The sequence below is a fragment of the Dermacentor albipictus genome, chromosome 8 (assembly GCF_038994185.2).
Source record: "Dermacentor albipictus isolate Rhodes 1998 colony chromosome 8, USDA_Dalb.pri_finalv2, whole genome shotgun sequence".
In the NCBI taxonomy this organism is placed as follows: domain Eukaryota; kingdom Metazoa; phylum Arthropoda; class Arachnida; order Ixodida; family Ixodidae; genus Dermacentor; species Dermacentor albipictus.
In genome coordinates, this window is record NC_091828.1 from 75,400,259 (window position 1) to 75,420,000 (window position 19,742).

General features: G+C 45.4%; 2 protein-coding genes and 1 long non-coding RNA gene across 9 annotated transcripts in view; 1 reads left to right on the top strand and 2 right to left on the bottom strand.

Moving 5' to 3' along the window:
* Positions 1-19,742, bottom strand: part of LOC135920952 (uncharacterized) — a 552,461-nt gene that overhangs the window by 530,466 nt on the left and 2,253 nt on the right. The window lies entirely within an intron of this gene.
* Positions 1-19,742, top strand: part of wake (wide awake) — a 505,847-nt gene that overhangs the window by 130,397 nt on the left and 355,708 nt on the right. The gene's annotated exons all lie outside the window — the stretch shown is intronic.
* Positions 5,228-18,862, bottom strand: LOC139046649 (uncharacterized). Of its 6 annotated transcripts, none has more exons than XM_070523597.1 (6): positions 18,719-18,847; positions 16,339-16,461; positions 15,301-15,369; positions 14,156-14,236; positions 8,550-11,830; positions 5,228-7,484 (listed from the first exon to the last, which is right to left on the bottom strand). In XM_070523597.1, the coding sequence occupies exons 5-6, from the start codon at positions 9,871-9,873 to the stop codon at positions 5,899-5,901; spliced, it is 2,910 nt and encodes a 969-aa protein (XP_070379698.1). In that variant the 5' UTR covers positions 9,874-11,830; positions 14,156-14,236; positions 15,301-15,369; positions 16,339-16,461; positions 18,719-18,847; the 3' UTR covers positions 5,228-5,898. The 6 variants fall into 6 exon arrangements, with proteins under 6 accessions (XP_070379698.1, XP_070379699.1, XP_070379700.1 ...); XM_070523598.1 differs by having other exon boundaries at positions 16,335-16,461; XM_070523599.1 differs by lacking the exon at positions 16,339-16,461 and having other exon boundaries at positions 18,719-18,736.

A 19,742-nucleotide genomic window follows, 5' to 3' on the forward strand; every position in this document is an offset into this window, starting at 1 on the left:
TTTCGAGGCGGTCAGTGCATCCGATCAGACAAGAGTTTGCTCGTGCAGTTAAACAATGTTCGCTAATATCTACCAACTCGCCCAACAACAAGTTCTACTAAAGTTCTCTTTCTCTTTCTACAAGTTCTCTTTCGCTGGCAACTCGCCATGCGAAACGGGCTCCGACAGGTCTGTAGTAACATTGCTGGACGCACCATGCTGATGCACAGATTAATTCTGGTAGTGTGTCACTGTATCTGTTAATTATTAAGTGTCCTATAAATGTAACGCTGGTGCCCAAATGCTCCCTTAGTGTGGTGCCTTTTCTTGATGATTGTGATTAGTCAGTCAGTCAAGAACTTCAGTGAGGTCCTGAGGAGTTTTTAGGCTGTTAGAGATCCCATGCGGGGAGCTCCTTGGGCCATGATTGTGATCAAAGCTTTTTTTTATGGAGCATTGTTCTCGTGCACGTGGAGGACAATGAATGAAGCTTCTTGTTGAAAGTTGTTTGGTTGTTCATTTGTCAGGATGTGAGGAGGAGACACAGCACGACAATTTTTCATCGCAGTTCCTTTATTTTATTCTACTGCAACAATATTGAGGAAGATTTACGACTTTTGCTAATCTGGTACATCGCTTAAACATCACTTATTCTGCTGTTCTTTGTCGACAGAGCGCCTTGCTAACTTCATTCTTGCGATTTTATTCGCCCTTTATTATTCTAAGTTGTTTGGTAAAATGTTTGCTATGTCGCGGTTAACTTTTGTGTTGTTAAGAACGGCCAGCTGTAGTGCAAGTTTTGTCGGCTAGTCGCGACAGTGGCGGCAACTTTCCTGGAACGTCGCCGCAAACCTCTAGCCACGGCGTGACTAAGTCGACTGTGTGTGAACAACAATACGTGCGTCCTCGACTCTCCGACACTGGAGCCGAGTTTGACGAAGTCGCCATTGTGACTAAACGGGCTCGGCGGGCAAACTATTGCTATGAGCCCGCGGGAACGTCTACTGAGACCCATTCCCACGCGCCGACCAAGACGCCAGACAATGGGCAGCCGGCGCGCGCGCTGCAGCTCGGGGAATAAATGCCCCTACGGTTCCGGGTCAACTCGCCTACGGTGCTTCGACGGCCGTTTCCGTCACCTGGGTATCGGAGGAGGACCGAGTGTTTATAAACCGCTGTTGTGCGGCTGCTCAAAACACTCTCTCTCAAGCAGTCATGTTAGACTGATGTACTTTCTCAAGCAGTCACGTTAGACTGATATAAATACTGTGAATAAACCGATATTCCTCGTTCTCGATGAGAAACAGTCCTTCCCTTCATCAACGTCCTCAGCGTGGATAAGTTGGACGACGACATGGGCCAGCTACCTTCTAATTCATGCCCGACTCCAATCTTGACAACGGATCACGAGCGATGGGATTGAACCCCCAATCATAACAGTGTGCGATGTGTGTGATCACCGTTCTCTATTACCTATGCATATGTCACGCCATCCTAGGCAATAAGTGCTCGCAGTGATAGAGGAGGAGCGCAAATGTGTGCACGTTATAATCCCGATGGGATATGCCGTGCACATGGTAAAGAGGAAAACAGCACATTTACTGAGATCAATTTCGACGGTCATCGGGCTGCTCATTTCAGTCGAGCATTGCTATATACCAGGAAAGGGGCACCTAATGCAGCCACGTTCTAGCCGCGTGATTCATCGATATGCATACCGATACTCTAACGCACTACGTGCCCGCACTGAATCTCGCGCCCGTTACATTATCCGAGACCCATAAGCCGGCAAAGGAGAAACGGAATTGAAAATGGCGTTCTACCCGTCGAAACGGAAAAGACCTACACTCTAAAAACTAAGAGAGTGCCGGGCACTCCCTTTGAGGGAGTAGCGGCTTGTCCCATATTTCACTCTCTTTTCGAGAGTAGATCGACCCTCTTTGAGAGAGAGTAGGTCAACTCCTGTTGACAGAGTTTTGTTACTCCACCGCAAGGGATTGCTAGTACTCTTCTGCAGAGTGATAATACTCTTCCCACAGGGAGTGCTAGTACTCTTCCGCAGAGTGGTAATACTCTCACCGTAGGGGTAATGGCACTCCACCAGACCGAGTACTTCTCCTCCCCCAAACAGAGTGCTAGTACTCTTCCCAATACCTTCTTAGCGAAGTGCTGGCCACGCATGCAGGCAGGAAATCAGATCAAATTAGGGTCGCTGATACACTGTTCCCTAGGCGGCTCCTCAGACTCAGTGGCCCAATTCCAAGCGGCCTTCAGAATAGGCGTGAGCAATGTTATGCAGGATTTTAAAGTCATTTTTCCTGGCTATTTGCTGCCTACCATGAGTCGTGACTGCTCGGAATCGGCCTATGCGTCTCCCGAACGCCACTGCGGAGAAAAAAAAGCCAATGCACATTCAATCCGCAAATATCTTCGCATATTTCACAATCAGGAGACACATGGTCTAATTAGAACACAGTAGTCGAGGGAATCACACACTTATCTGGAGAACCATATTGCTCTATACATCACGTGGATTCGAACCCGCGTACACTCGCATCTATACAATTCAAAGCACACATCCTAACCATTACACCACAGAGCCACCACGTTCAGTCGTGTTGTTTTAGATCTTATATACACAACAAATGTATTTGAGGAATCGGCTGCAGTGGGTGGAGTTTCTCTGCAGTGTGCTGTGCTGTTGTGTACTGGAATACGTTTGCGTTTGCATCATTTCCATTCCTTGCTACGACTAACGGAGGAATACAACGTAGACGACGACGTGAGAACTATTCACGGCTTGTCGTCACCCCAGGAAAATAACAAATGTGCCGTTCAGCTCACGATCGAGCGCTTTTCCAGTTCATGCATTATATGTTCTCCGAAAATACGCGGATACAAAGTATCGTGCCAACCATCCACGTATGTGAATTTAAGTCGCGCGTATACTGGTGAGCATTTCTGTTTATTTTTTCCGCCAGTTCCATTCGTATGTGGTCAACTGCGACGCCAGTACCAGGCATTTCGACGTGCCTCACGCTGCCGTGTAGGCGTTCTTTTCAAGTGCATTAGTTTAGAGTTTGGTTCAGTCCGCTGTGAGCTGTTGTCCTGCATTAGCAGCGGATCGTTAGCGTTTTGAAGAGCATGTATTCCAGCATTTGGAGACTGCTTATGCCGATAGCCGCGTCACATGCATTGGCACGCATGTTTAAATGACTAATGTGTCCACTTGTTACGCGTGCACTGCTCGTATCCTGTGGCAGTGCTCGTTCTAAAAGCTTCGAAGACCATCTACATTCATACGTGTGTTCAACATATATGCACAGGATAGACTTGCCGGCTAGTTGGTTGAGCATTTTAGAAGAAACAGCGCAACACAAGGACGACGCAAAAACATGGACAACACCACGAAGCGCTGGTGTGGTTGATGCTTTTTTTCGTCCTGGTGTTTGCGCTGTTTTTTCTTCCACGATACACGCACACCACAGGTAGGCGAAAGTTTAGGAGTATAGGGCGTTAACTTTGTTTTCCCCGTTTCCTCTCAGTGTCAATGGCACAATGCGCTGCCCGGAATTGCGCACGCTTACCCCCATATTCAGAAATGCATCATAACTTGAAGCCCATGCTTGACTTGATCTAAATGACGCAAATCGTGAACGCACCAAAAGAAAGGCAGTGAGCGTCTGGGGGACGTTCGCACCAGGCGTCGTTTATATAAAGTCAAGCATGAGCTTTGTATTAATATACATTTCTGAATACGGGGGTTAGTCATCTACTTCTCACAGAAAATGTCGAAGAAACGCCCACCAAAACCAGGCACATTCGTAAACCTAACTAGGCAATACGAAGCTCCATAGAAAAAGAGTGGTATTAAAAGCTTTCAGTATTTTTCTTTACTCCAAAATGGTTGCGCTCTCGTGGCTTCAATGTACAGAGATAGTGCAGCGTTAGCTAAAAAGCATGAATTTCCGAACTCCATGCCAAAATAAGCTTGTAAAATTATTTAGGTGCTAGAAACCAGCGTTTGTAGCGATCCTTGAAAACCCTTTATTTCTAAAATGCCATTTTCAAGGCATTGAAAACCCTGGAATTTTTAGAAGTACTGGAAAGTCCTTAAATTTGCACACTTGGCTAGACATAGCAGACATTGCCAAGTGTTATTTTTTCCCTTCTGTGACACTCTTCGCATGTCACAGAGAATTGTCTGTGGAGGTAATAGAAGGAAAGCGACATCCTTAAAGTTGAAATTACAAAGGAGCTGCAGATACCAGTTTTAGGCACATGGAACCGGCGACAAATGTACTTGGAGGAGCAGAAGCAGGAAGCTCAACAGTTGAGGCATTCAAAGAAAAGCGGTGATGAGTAAATTGAAAGCTACAGACACAATAAAAGGAAATTACAAATGACTATTGCTTATTTGGTGGTGAAAAGCTGAGGCAACAGATGACATCCCATACACTGTCAAACCAAACAGTATTCAAAAACTGCAAATGTTGCAGGTCCAAGTAGTTAATTGTGCTATTGTAGAAAAACTGAGCGCTTTCTTGAAATGCTTCCTTGTGTGCATTTAGTGATGGGCGGTGAAAGGCAAATTAGCAGTCTTTCAAATTTTTGAAATCAGTGAATTGCAATTTGTTTTGTATTCTTTTGTTTGCTTTAAATTAACGATGTTGTTGAACAAGTTATCGCCTGTCCAAACTACTAAAAAAATCGCACGACGTCCTTGAAGTTACTGTGTCGGGGCCTCGAAAGTTCTTGAAAACCATTGCATTTTTTTCTTCAATATTGCTACGAACCCAGTAGAACAACTGTCATGGAGTAAAAACCTTGGCTGAACAGGGGCTTATACGAAGAGCACAGGAAGACTAGAAATGCAGTAGTAGGCATGGAGGGCCCTGAAAAAAATGTGCCACATCTGCTCGTCTGCCTTATGTTTCTGCATTGACTGTCACATTTTTAACAGAAGCTCACTTACTGTTCTACTCCAATAAACGCAACATTACCAACTCCAGTGTGGGGCAGTCCTTCAGCCAGTGCAGAACTCTTTCTGTACATCCCTGTCAGCTCTGTCATTTTTTCAGCATTGTAGTACAAGATTTGTTAAACTGGTTTCGCAGAATATGAGCAGTATACTCTTAAATTAGCTGTTTATTTGTATGCACAAGTTCAGGTCCTCAGTTTGGTTGCATGACAAATTGCCATACCTCAATAGATACAAGAAAAAATGTTATTAGAGTTTTAATAAAATCCAAGCAGTAATAATCACAACAATATAATGACATACATTTCTTTTGGTACGTATACAGCCCATGTCTTGGCACTGTATAAATTCAACTATACATCGCAAGTACTGTATCCTGACCACTATTATTCACAAGTGTAAAACCATCACAGCAATTCTTGAACAAATATCACAGTGATTAGTGACATACACTTTGTAACTGCTTTACATGAGCATAATGTATACAAATGGTCCCTGTGTACCTACACATGACTAGTGCCACCCGAGTACTATTACTCACAGGTGTAAAACCAACAAAGCAGTTCTTTAAAAATATCACAGCGCTTAGTGACGTACATGCTGTAACTCCCTTGTAAAAGCTTAATACGAACACGTGAGCACACAGAAAGCTAGCAGTGGGCCTACATAGAAATACCACCGCCTCAATACTAATTCACAAGTGTAAAACTGTAACATAGCAGCGGCAGCGTAGCTGCCGTCATGTAAGAAGGGAGACGTTGACGACCCAGTGGTTAGCCGAGAACAACGCACAGGTGTTTAATGCACGTATATATATAAAGCGAAAGGGGAAAGGGAAAAGGAGGAGTGAACAAGAAAAAGAACTTGGCGCCTGCGCATTGACAGCGCGCACATGACGCGGCGGTTTTGATACCATATTTTACAACATTTCTTCCCTCTTAAAAACGCTGCACTGGTTTGCGGGATCTTGTGGAGCGTCGAACAGGTTGCATGGGTACTTGGTCTGCCCCGGATGCCACGGGTGGTGGAACAGGTATCTGGTGGTCCAGGTCTCGAAACGCTTCTTGGGGTGAAGATTCTCCCGCGTCTTCGGGGCTCGCGGATGGCTCTTGGCAGAGTGGCGGTGCGCTCTGAGTACGGTCTCTGCTGATCAAGCCTGGGTCGGTTCCTGGTGGTTTATCTGGAGACGATTCAGTGCGGGTGCGCACTTGGTCGATGTGACGCCGCACGATTGCTTGAGGAGTCTCCACTGTGATCATCCGTCCTCCCGATGTCGCTGTTACCCGTCCTGGTATCCATTTACCATTTGACCCGTAGTTGCGGACATGTACACTACAGTCCGTTGGAGGCAACCACTCGTCGTTTTCCTTTTTAGAATTAGACACAGTCGCCGCAGGGAAGCAGGTGTCCAGGCGCGATCGTATCTGGTAACCCAGCAGCATTTCCGATGGCGACTTTCCGGTTTTCTGGGGAGTCCTTCTGTAATTAAGCAAAAAACGTGTAAGGTTATGCTCCAGCTTTCCGCGTCGCATCTTCCGGAGACCATCCTTGATTGTCCGTACTGCCCTCTCCGCCGCTCCGTTTGATTGCGGGTGATAGGGTGCGGTTCTTAGGTGTGTAATGTTGTTCCTGTCAGCAAACGTTGCAAATTCCTGGCTGGTGAACTGAGTTCCATTGTCGGATACGAGGGTTCTTGGTACCCCGAAATGGCTAAATATATCCCGTAGGCAGTCAATGGTGGTTGTCGAAGTAGCCTGGTTCAGCGGCACTGCTTCTATCCACTTAGTGTGGGAATCTACTACCACGAGAACCATTTTACCTTCTATTGGTCCTGCAAAGTCGACGTGAACCCGCGACCATCTCTCCTGCGTTTGAGGCCAACTTAACGGCGGGGCCGCTGGTGGCATAGGCAAATTGGCAATGCAGTTCTCGCATTGAGCTGCCGTGCGCTCTACTTCGCGGTCTATTCCTGGCCACCAAAACAAGGACCGCGCAACTGTTTTCATTGCCGAGGACCCCTGATGCGTTTCATGCAATAATTGTAGCAAGCGCTTACGCGCTGCGACAGGTATGACGACACGGTGTCCCCAATAGACGAGATCGTGTGCCAGAGATAGGTCTAACTTGCGATCAGCAAAGGGAGCCAAGGAAGGGTCAAGTCGTTCTGCGCCTTTCGGCCACCCGTGTAACACGTTTTGCTTTACGCGAGCTAAGGTTGAGTCATTGGCGGTCAGCTCCTTCAGCTCACGTGTTGTGACTATCCCTTCATCCAGACTTTTCAAACAAAATACGTACTCTTCAGGGTCAGGTTCCGTGACGAGATCGGAGCCCTGCAGAGGCAGTCTGCTCAGTGCATCCGCATTCAGTAGCAGCCTTCCCGGAGCATATTCGAGCTTGTAACGGTAGCCTCCCAGGTAGAGGGCCCAGCGTTGGATGCGAGCTGCAGCCATGGCAGGCGTCTGGCGGTCGGGCCTCAGCAGTCCTAGAAGTGGCTGGTGGTCGCTAACGAGGACGAACTCTCGACCTAAAAGGTAATCCCGGAACTTAGTCACCCCAAAAACAAGTGCCAGTGCTTCACGTTCTAATTGAGAATAATTTCTTTCGGCTTTTGTCAGGGTTCGGGAACGGAACCCGACTGGTCTGTTGGTGCTTCCAATTGTGTGAAAAAGAACAGCGCCTATACCACGAGCGGATGCGTCACATTCCAACTTCAGTTTCCTCGATGGATCAAAATGCACAAGTACCTCGGCGTCCTTAAGATGCTGCTTTGCCTTCCGAAATGCAGATTCCTGTGATAACTTCCACTGCCAGCGTGCGTTTTTTTCTAGCAACTGGTACAATGGGAACAGTGTATCGGACATATTCGGCAAAAACTTTGAATAGAACGAGATCATACCAAGGAACGAACGCAGCTCACTTAGGTTTTGGGGACTAGGGGCATTCATGATCGCATCTACATTTTGCTCAGTTGGGTGAAGGCCGGTACGATCAATACGATGCCCAAGATAAGCGACAGATGGCTGGCTAAATTTACACTTATCGTATCTGAGCTTCACACCGTGTTCTCTGAACCGTTCTAACACCATTTGCAATCGAGCTCCGCAGTCTTCAACCATTTCCGCGACTAGAACGTCATCCAAGTAAGCCTGAACGCCAGGTAACCCAGATAGTATGGTATCAAGTTTTCTTTGGAAAATTGCGGGAGCCGAGGAAATGCCGAACGGAAGCCTATTGTAACAAAACAGGCCTTTGTGAGTGTTGATAACGCAAAGCTTCCGAGAGTCCTCGTCCAAAAGCACCTGGTTATAAGCATCCCGCAAGTCGAGCGTACTGAACAACTGGCCTCCTCCTAATGACGCAAAGATATCTTGAATTACCGGAAGTGGGTGCTGCTCCGTGGCGCAAGCAGGATTTAGAGTAGCTTTAAAATCACCGCAAATTCTGACCGACCCATCTTTCTTCAGAACGGGTACAATGGGCGTCGCCCAATTCGAATGCTTGACTGGCGATATTACACCCAGCGACACTAACCGGTCAAGTTCTTGCGATACCTTGTCACGTAGAGCATACGGAATAGGTCTCGCCTTACAGAATTTGGGAACAGCGTCGCCCTTCAGCAGGAGGCTGGCTGGTGGTCCCTTGATCAACCCCAAGGTTTCTGAGAAAACGTCCTGGTATGTGTCGCAGATGGCATGGATTCTGTGACAGTCCACTTGATCCGCCGTGGCCTCGCCTTCACCCGTCACTTGTAGTACCGGAACGCCCGCTTGTTCCAGGAGCATTAGCAGATCTCGGCCGCACAAGCTTGGTCCGGGGCAGTCTAGCACTACAAGGGCACAGTTAACGGAAATATCGCGGTATTTCACACAAAGTTGAAGCTCGCCCACCACCGGTAATCTTCCATTGTAGCAGGATAGCTTCACGTGTGAAGGTTTCAAGCTTGGCCAGCATTTGTGATGTTTATCAAAAAGCTGTCGCGATATTACGCACACTGGGGAACCAGTATCTACTTCCATGGATAAATCCACGCCTCCCCAACTAAACGTACGCCTAATTGGTGGCTGAAGAGCATTCTTTCGTGCTGACGCCAACGTCCAGATGTGCGCACTATCGCTGTTGTCCTCTTCTGAAACGGCGTCTTCCACCGCCAAGGCTTTCGCGTGATGGACGCTCCGATTGCTGGGAACACGGTTACCATTGCGGCTGCGACACATTTTTGCCAAGTGACCCCTCTGACCACAAGAGTAACATAGGGCTTTAGCCCATCGACAGCTGTTGCTGTCGTGTCTAAAACTGCCACACCTTCCGCACTCCAGTCGCCCTGCGCTTTCCGTGCTTGATCTCGATGGTAGCTTGCGATGCGCTTCCACTTTAAGCACAGGCGGTACGTCTACGGACATTGTTCTGGCGTCTTTTTCGGCAGTTTCAGCGGCTATTGCTATCGACTCCGCTTCCTCCAGCGTTAATTCCTTCTTTGACAGAAGTTGCTTTTGCACGGCCTTTGAACGCACGCCACAGACAATTCTGTCACGAAGTAGCCTGCTCAGCGAGTCGCCAAAATTACAATTGTCTGCTATGCGCCGAATTGCAACGAAAAAATCATGAATGGATTCATTCTCCTGCTGACAGCGGTTGAAAAACTGGAAACTTTCAGCGATTTCGTTGCGTTTTGGGTCATAGTGGTCATTTAACACCCCGACTACTTCGTCATAGCTTAGGGCATTGGGCTTTGCAGGTGCTATCCTTCCCATTAGGATTTGGATCGTCGACGTGCTAAGTGCAGCCACTAGAAGTGCCCTCTTCTTAGTAGAATCCGAAATGGCATTAGCTTCAAAATACGCTTCCACTTTGATGAGGTAAGGCTTCCACTTATCTGCGACGTCGTCGAAGTTCGGAAGCATGTGGGAGGCCATCGTGGTCAGCGGTACGTCTGTCTGCGGGTACTTAGTGTCGGGTTCTACCTTGACTGCGTCGGTGTCTTCCTGGCTCGTCGCCACTGTAACATAGCAGCGGCAGCGTAGCTGCCGTCATGTAAGAAGGGAGACGTTGACGACCCAGTGGTTAGCCGAGAACAACGCACAGGTGTTTAATGCACGTATATATATAAAGCGAAAGGGGAAAGGGAAAAGGAGGAGTGAACAAGAAAAAGAACTTGGCGCCTGCGCATTGACAGCGCGCACATGACGCGGCGGTTTTGATACCATATTTTACAACAAAAACCAACCAAGCAGTTCTTTAAAGAATATCACAATGTTTAGTGACATACATTTTGTAACTAGCTTATACAAGCTTTATACAAACATGAGAACATACACAAAGCTATCGGTGCACCTGCATAGAAGTGCGGCCATCTGAACACTATTATTTGCAAGTGTAAGCTCAACAGAACAGTTCGTTATAGTGACGCCCATTTTGTACCTGCCTTATACAAGCTTAGTGCAAGCACAAGAATGCGGAAAAAAATAAATTAAGAACTTGCTCTATGAATACACAAACAGATCAACACAAATGGTAAACACCGCTTTGAAGATACATGACCGTGACAAAGCGCAGTGCTGTGCCAGTTGAAACTGCCATCCACAAAAGTATTGAGCAATGCTTAAACCACACGCAATAAAGTGCTGAAAGACTGCGTCTCTAACGTACCTATATTAATTCCAATTTCTTGAATATAGGGCTCCCTTGCAGATAAGGCATCTGATCCAACTGACCTGATTTTACACCTGCTAAATGCATACAATGCACTCAGATATAACTGGTAATAATAATTATAAAAGGCATTTAAAAACTTGATAGTATGATGAAGATGCATGACTAGAAAAGTTCTGTCCCCCTCGTACGTGTTAAAAAGGTGCAAGTACGACACATGTTCTTTTTTTCAGCAATTTTTGCATTAATGGACACCCGGGAACCTCGAACCCACAAAAAAAGAAGATACTGCTGTGTTAATAGTGTTATAATTTTTTGTGAAAGCTTTTTACAGACAAGTTGCAGTCTCGTTTCTGGAGGTTGAGCTGTATCATGCAAAATAACATGGAAAGTGGTCACATGGGAGCATGACACTATGCCATAATGTTGATTTCAGTTGACTCTCTTGCCCTAAAAGTCACTGCTCACTGTGACCAGTGATGGAACAGCAGTGTCTATGTGATTTTCATCACACTTCTGTCTTATGCCATCCTTACCAGAGTTGGCGACACAGATACCCAAATTTTGATAGTGTTGCTTTTTCAGGTGCTTGTTCTCGATTTGCTCAATATCAGTTGGCACTTCAGCTGCATCAAACTTCTTTTTTACCTCTTCAATAACAACATAAACAACAATCTTATGACACCTGTGTTGTCCTTCTAGTTGCCTACAAAGACCAGTTAATCTAACAACAACACTGACAGTCTCTACTATCTTCTAATGGGGAAGAGGTGTGTCCCACCATGTGTTCCACATTGTCGTCGCTATGTGGGCTGGCTGGGGAGGCAACAACTGTAATGTGTTTTCATATCTTAAAGTCATGCTTGTTGCACACTTTGCACTTGCTGCACAAGAACAATGGCTCACAGTCGTGGTGAAAAGCTTTCGTATGTTGAGCAAATGAGTTGTATGCACTACAAAAAAAGTCACAGTGATAGCACACATGTTGCTCTACCAGGCCTGGTGCGGTTCCTTCTGACACTGCTGCTGATGCTGACACACTGCTGCTTGCCTCGTACACTGTTGCAGCTGCAGTAGACATGGCCGTCTCTGTATCTATTGCTGCCGTGCCACCTGTCATGGTAACTTCAGGTGGTATCGGGCTCACTTCTGCAACAGAGATGTCGTTTGCCCCTTGAGGGCTCTCGTCATCAGGGCCAATAATTTCGTAGGCATTGTCTCCTGCATCGAAGAACCAATAACAGCATGAATTAATAAACATAGCTCTAAAAAGTACGGACATCAAAACTTAACCACAAGCTTTGCACATCAGTGACCAGGCTTAATGAATAATACTTGCAGGAGGAGTTACACAATTGTGTGTGTACATTACAGTTAAGCCTCAGAAGAGATACTCAAGAGGCACGGGAAACATGTCTCTCAATACCAAAAATTTTAAAACACTGAGGAGCCAGACTAGATCACTTTATTATACATCATCACTAAAGTATGTTTAGATATATCTGAAGGAATAATTGCTCAGGGTGGCTTAAAGGGCCCCTAAACCACTTCTCGACATTTTTTGAACATTTCAAGTAAACACGCGCATCAAAATCAGAATGCCGTCACAATTGACGATGCCAAACGCCACAGTGCGTAGCACTGTGGGAGCACCACAATATGAAGAAAACGACTCCGTGCGCCTCTCTGGACCTATCCTGCACCCCCCAGTTTGTCCTGACATCACCAGGCTGTCTCTGATGATTCACCAGTTTCCGGTGCTGTCGATTGGTCGAACGAAAGTGTACGACTCCCAGCAAGGCCTGCAAGCAAATACACACTCCTTCCTCGTCGCGTTGCTCGCGATGCCATTGTGGGCAGCCAATGGGGGCAAAGAACAGAAATGCCAACAGAAGGGTCTCCCTATGAGGCTCTTCAACTAGAGTCACCATACAGTTCCATTGTATTGGCGAGGTCATTAGCGCCACCCCTCGTAGGACAACGGGCCTGCGCGGCAGCAACAGAGCTCGTTGGTGATGGCCTGTCCCGTAACATTTGGAGGTGTACTAGGCGAGGAAAAGACGGTACTATCCAGATGGCGTGTACCAGATGAAAGAGTAAAATGAGCGGGGACTACTTTTTGATAATCAAACACGTAGCTCCACTATTACTGCACCGTTTCGAAAAACTCTCATGGCTACGTGTTCGTTGCCTTAACATGTATAACTGCAACACCGCAAATAAATTTCAACCTCGGTGGCTTAGGGGCCCTTTAAAGAAGACATTCACAGCTTTTTAGTGACTGTAGATTGTGTTAGCTTCCTTCCTAACTTCTGGAAGTTAAACACTTCACTTTGCAAGCCTTGTTGCTCGCAGTGCCTTTGAGGTGCTCTTAGACGCTCGTCAGCTTCAACTGTCGACACTTTCTGCCCTGCACTGTCCTCGTTGCCTTCCTTTTCTAGTCCATGCTAAAGAGACATGCGCAATTGACTTGTGTGAGGATTGCGTGATCTTTACGCCCTTCAGAGCACACAAGGTGCATGAAGTGAATGTGTCTGGGTTGTGTCCCTTCGAAGTAGTGAATACTTAAAAAGTCGTTAGTAACAAAGGTGCCTCTTGTGTACAGTGTTGTTAACGTGGCAAACATCGAAAAACCAACCAAACCATTTTCATATGTCTCTTACAACCAAGTGTATCTTGTAATGAGATTCTACTGTACTGAATATTTTTCATCTATGGATCATCTGCATGTACATATAGTCACAAAGACATGTTGTGTGGAATGGCGAATCAGGAAAGACCTCGTACTCTTACTTTTTGTCCCTAACATAAGCAGCTGATAACAATATGATAAAAAGCAGGTAATGAGGCTAGCATGGAACATAATCCTTCAGCTCTAAACAGTTTTTTGGGCCCACATCATTCCCTCATGACATAAGGAAACAACATGATTGCAGTAATGGCTGCATGTGATCTGAGTTGATTGAAACAAACAATAGGTAAGGTTGCCCTGTATGTAATTTTATCAGAGTGCTTTTCAGATGTCCTGCTGGCGATCCTGGCTGCACGATGTTTCTCATGCTTTTTGGCATGATTCCTTTCTTTTCCACTCCACTTTTTTCTGGTTTTGTCCCCTTTCCCTTCCCCTGGCGTAAAATAGCACACCTGAAGAATCAAATCTGTTGAATTATTGTGTGTATCAAACCTGTTAACATGTGGGCTTCTCTGTGGTCAGTGTTGTATTTTTGCGCTGTACAAGTCAATTCAAAATGAAAGATGGAATGTCCCTGCCTTTAGTTTAATTGTATGTGTATATATATATATATATATATATATATATATATGTCTCTCTCATGTTTTGAAATATATATACATTCAGGAGTGCCTGCATGCTCTTCTCCCCTGCTCCAGTGACGAAAAGGAGAGCCTTTTTATTTACCATAGTAAAACATTCACAGGTTTTCACTGTGCCCATTACATCACTTATCATATGGATCTGTCACAATACAGAGTAGCAGTGGTCCATAATACTAACCCATCCCAACATAACCATAAATTAGCACATACCGACATGCTGTGAAACAGCTGTTGCAAAGCCGCTGGTGCTGGCAATTTCCACAGCACTGCAGTGGTACAGCCGAGTGCCACCTGTATAGTGACAAATGCATATGCATGTTAGTAACTCACTAGTTGCTTATGGTTTCATAAGCTTTCCACTACACAATAAAGTAATCTAGACAACTTTGTTGGAACAAATACACATAATTAGGACACCATTTAAAGACTAACACAATTAATTGCCCCCAATCTCTCACTCACTAAGGGATTCACTACTGAAACATCGGTGGAGAGCTCAGATTAACACAGCCCGTAAAGGACAAGCTTTCTTTGAGGAAACTAGCTATAACAGCGGTTCGTTTTTTTATCATTTTATGTGCTAGCTTTGATTTAAATGTCATGCAGTACTATAAAATATGAAGTGCCGCATTTCTAGCAGCAGAAGGCGTCGTCAGCCTCATGGTACAACTGATTTTTGCACTGTTTGTATCAGTGAGCCAACACATACAAAGAAAACCGACTTCACACATACATATACAGTGCCAAGTGCACTCCTCCTTCTGAAAACGCAGCCGCCAGTTCCAATGGTGCTAAAAGGAAAGGTTATATAGAGTGCGAGACTGCATGGAACTACCACTTATGACTGTAAGTGTATGATCTGCTGATTGGAGAGGTAGGCACATGCTATTTCTAGTCTCTTTTAGAAGCATTACTAAAGGATGAATTAAAATCTATTCATAAGTCACGAATTTCGCGCATCCACAGTTTGGTTAAATACCTTGTGAGAAAAAGACATGTTTATCCGGAATAGCAACCTTTTTTCCCGCTGCAAAATTTTCCTTCGAATTAATGAAATAACTTTACAGCGTCATAATATATTGTGTTTCTCGCAACTACTTGCCGGCAGTGGCGAGTTACAGTGTTTATATCTGATTCATTGGGCGACAATACTGCCAAACACAAATGCTTCACGAACATGAGAACACGTCCCTCGCAGAGAATAGCAACCATATATGCCTCTGTGAGACATGATCGCACCTTTGTGGTCAAAATGTACATTAGAACGACACCACCATCTCATTAAAAAAAAAAAAGCCTCAGTACAAGGCAGCAGCCAACTTCATAATGTGAAATTGCAACTGATGTCCACTTACTGGTGGCCTGTGTTCGAGTCACTTCTGGCAGTTGACTGGGTGCTGAGAAATGCACGTCCTGGGTTGTCCCTACAAAACATACAGGGTTATGTCAAATGTTGAAAATATATATACACCGGCATTTCATAAGTTGCAAAACAAATGAGTAAACTAATAAACAACTGTAATGTAAACAGAGTACACATGATAAGATAGGCTGTCAACAGGTAATGCATTACGCGAAAAACCTATTGCATAGGAATGACTTTATGTATACACACGAAGCTGACACACAATTTAATTCGCTCTAGGTTTTTCCGTGCAGTATATTCAAATCATTATGTCTTGTGGTTAGAGCAAAATTAGTGTAAATGACGCACTAAATTATGTACCCTGGAAAACTTTTCTTCAATATGCACCTGTGCGCGCTTCGAATGAGTAGCGTTGTAAAATTTACGTACATGGCATTTAACATAGTTGCTGAACACGGATTTCCTTTGCCCTGTGTGGTGTACAGTGAGCTACATATATCTGAGCCCCCCCCCCTTTTTTGTACTAGCCATACTGCGTGCCATTGCACCTATACGCACGTAAATAAACCTCACGACACAGAAATAAAAAAAAAGTGCCAATCACCCATGCCTGCATATTGTAGTGGGCCTAACCTAACCAAGCATGGGCTGTTCTTTTTTATAGTAAACACAGTCACCGTGCTCACTGCAAGTATGTATCATGTCACTAAGCAAATATGCAATTTCATTGTACCACTATTTTTTTATCATATGGATGTATCTGTTGAGAGGCAAGACAAAAAGCAGTCACTTCTCAGAACTAATCAGCTTTTTTAAAACACATTTCTAACCTTTCAATGACACTTGCTGCTATGTGTTTGTCTCCAGAGAGCATACTTGATTTGACTTTCCAATCGGAGACATTACATAAATATACCATGTTAAGATGACTGCCTGGAGCACGTAAGAATTTTCATCTTGGTGTAACATACTGTATCTTGATTTTGTTTACATTTGGTCAAACGGTACACCCAATATACCCACATACTAGTTTTCTTGTCCAAATTGCTAGCCAATGTGTTTTGATTTTTTGGCATTGGCTCCTCTGCACTGGCTCTTTCACATCCTCGTGTCCTTGCAGCTGCTTTCTTGCGTTATATAAAGCGGGTGCCTGAAAAATATTGTATGCAAAAGTCAACACAAGGGCATGGTGCAAAACAACATCAAGACAGTCAAGGCCATGGCAATAAAAGAAAGTCTTAGCTCTTAGTCTTCTTAGTGAAATGCATGCAAAACATCCAAATGACTGCAACAGTCAACTGCTAAATTAACTTCAATTTTAGATTTAAACAAACAAGAAATAACGGACAGTTCATCCTCATTTGGCACGAATGTTAGAATACTCCTGCTAATGAATAGAATATTGGTCATTCTCAGACATCATAGGTCTGTCATGAGTCTGGTGTATCGCAAACACCACTTGTGACACATCTTAAGCACGTGCCCAGTGTGCCCCCCGCACCATCCCTGGTTGTGCCACTGCTGAAGCCATAATTTGAGGATTATAGCTGCAAACATGATGCTCAATAGGGATGAAAATATTGTCCTTCAGTTCAATGGATATATGGATGTGCCTATAAAAAAGGGCAACAAGGCTTATTATGGCAAGCTTACCCACATTTCAATACTAACAAGAAAGCTCACTGCAGCCTGCATCTAAGCTTACTAAAAGGCATGAACTTATTTTCATGTATGAGGTGCGCAATGGAGTTCATTTTTGACAGACCCGACTACTGCTGCAGTTTGAAATTTAGCATTTTAGATTCTTGAAGGCATGTAAAAGTTGCAGTTAAACCGCAGTTATTAGTTTATTACACCAACCTGTTGTTCTGTGTACGACAGACTGGTAACACGGAATCAAAGCAACATTTTATTTTGATATTATTTCTCTACTAAAAATATTCAAGCGATAAACACATTTTGATCTGCCATGCAATAGCAAAATACACACATTACACTTGTAACCCCCAGAGGAAGGCTGATTTAGCTATTCATATGACATAACTCTGACACGCCAACTCATATTAGCAAATGCACAGGCATGTCCAAAACAACAAGCGTATGCAAAGCGCCCTTGCAATTGTAATTCCACACAGCAGCCGTTATATTCAATGCCGATGCATAACTAGCTGCTCGACAATTCACCGAGTTCGTAGACATAAGCATCCTTTCAGTTCCGCACCGTGCACGAAAACCGCAACAGGAGACAAAACCAGACCTACCTATAATCACACCATTTCAATACATGAGCAAAAACAGTTCAGTCTTAGGGATAAACACTGTGAGAGCGATTTAGTGCGCGACGGCTTCGAGCGACAAAACGGGCCGTCGCTTGAACAGATGGCTCGGTTCTGGAAATCTAGAAATCGTCGCTCGTCGCCCGAAAGTGCTATGAGCGACTAGCCAATAGCGCGAAGCCGGAACTGGATGTATGTACATCGCTCAAATACTACCGATTGTCGCGCGGAACGAGCGAATATTTCAATTTTTATACGTGCAAGGATAAGAACCTATGGCAAGACCTCCGCAAATATTTTATGCTACTTTTATAGTAAAATACATCAACGTAAATTACTAAAGCACGCGTCACGCGTGATTGCAGCCCTCATGCCGGCAACACCGGGGAGGCGTCGCTCAATATCGTCGCTCGCACGGAGTACGACTTGTAGGCGACGAGCGAACGCGACAGCCATCTCCATCGCGTCGCTTGTAGCTGCCGCGCGCAAGATCGCTTGTATATGGGGTTTATACTTTTTTCAGCATAAAACATGGATTCCTCATGCGTTTTCAGAATGTTCAAGATAACGCGCCTAACTGACCTCTTGCAGCATGCAGCTGAATGCCTGCGGCAAAGTTTCTAACTAGCACTGGTGCTGCACGTAACTTCAGTGGTCGCAGATTCCCCCTGCGCGAAACACCGTCAAGCGCGCGGTTTATTTATAAAAAAAGCACGCTGCCAGCAAAACGACGCCTTCTGTTATGTGATTCCTTAGTTCAACAGCGTTCCGTACACAGCAGACTGCCAAAGTGAATAAATTCAAACACACAAAACGCACGCTAATCACGCTCCGCATAGGCTCTGAATCACGGGCTGGTGAACGAACCATTTTAAGCGTGCTCTCGCCTGGCGTCTTATTGAACATACCATAGTTCTGGCAGCGTTTGCGATCTTTAAAGCTCTTACGGACAACGGCAAAGTGATAAAATCACATGCAGTTATCGCCACGACTGGCTTTTTCGATTGACATCGAGAGACACAGCGCGTATGCCTAGTCCTTTGTCAATCGCGTCGGCTAAGCGCAGCGACGACTTCCTGGCGATAACATGACATATACGGAGAATGTGCACCTAAGTTAGAATTCACTTACCGTGGAGGATTTGTTGTTATGTCCAAGGCATGACGAACGACTGTCGTGTTTTCGTGGCAACGCGAGATCGCTGATACACGATCTCCCCTGGCTGCAGGCCTGCGTCGCTGTACTGCTCGCTGTACGGATCACCTTTCTCCGGCATGTGTTGTTCCGCGATCTTGAGCGCGCGCGCGCGCGGTGGAGAACTCCGAGTGAAAAAGTAGAGCGCTCGCTACGCATTCCTTTGAACTGCGGCGGCCTGTTCTCTTAGGAGTAAAACGATGTGTTCTTTGCTCAGCGAGCGTGCACGAATGATACATTGCCATGTTCGGGGCCAGCCACCTACAGTTGAAGCAGAAGATTACGCTACGTTTTGTTCTCTATTGCCGCAAGAGTAGAACTACTCTCTCTCTCTGAAGGGGAGAGTGAAAAGCACATTTCACTCTCTCCTTGGTGAGAGAGTGAACAATGCATTTCACTCTCCTCGACATTTTGCGAGAGTAAAACGACGCTTTGAAGAGTGAACCGGCCGCTTCACTCCTGCGATACCCTTCCTAGTTTTTAGAGTGTAGCTCTGAGCAGAATAAAAGAAAAGAGTGGCTTGGTCCAAACTACAGGAGAGTCGTTATGGCACTACAGTGGCTTTGGCCGGTGTTTGACCCAAGGGAGCTTTTTTTTCTTTTTTTTTTAAGGGCGGCTCGAAAAACGAGGTTGAATGGCTGGCCGGTGCACCTCACAAAAGTAAAGAACAAAACTGCGCGCAGTGTTACGAAAAATTTAGAGCACGCGTGAAAAAATAACGCGTAGGGAGCCCGAATACACGGAGGCTGTCTGTCCCGAGTTTACCGTGAAAACTGGATTTTCTCTTTCTGAAACGAAAAAGTGCCGAGCGGCGCGGCCCACTCCTGGGAAACGCGCAGCACACGGGCACCTTCACCTTTCTCTGTGTGAAGTTATTCGTTATAGTGGTGTTTGGAGAGGTGGTCGCGAGGGGCCGTCGGTTCTCGAAAGCGCACAAAACAAAAGATACGTTCGTTGTTCC

What these genes read in the sequence shown, in the direction of transcription:
- LOC139046649 (XM_070523597.1), bottom strand. Translation starts at nt 9,873, where the DNA reads ATGGCCTCCCACATGCTTCCGAACTTCGACGACGTCGCAGATAAGTGG. An exon ending in CGACGCTGTTCCCAAATTCT is followed by an intron (nt 7,485 to 8,549) that starts GTAAGGCGAGAC and finishes ATTACCTTTTAG; the next exon opens with GTCGAGAGTTCGTCCTCGTT.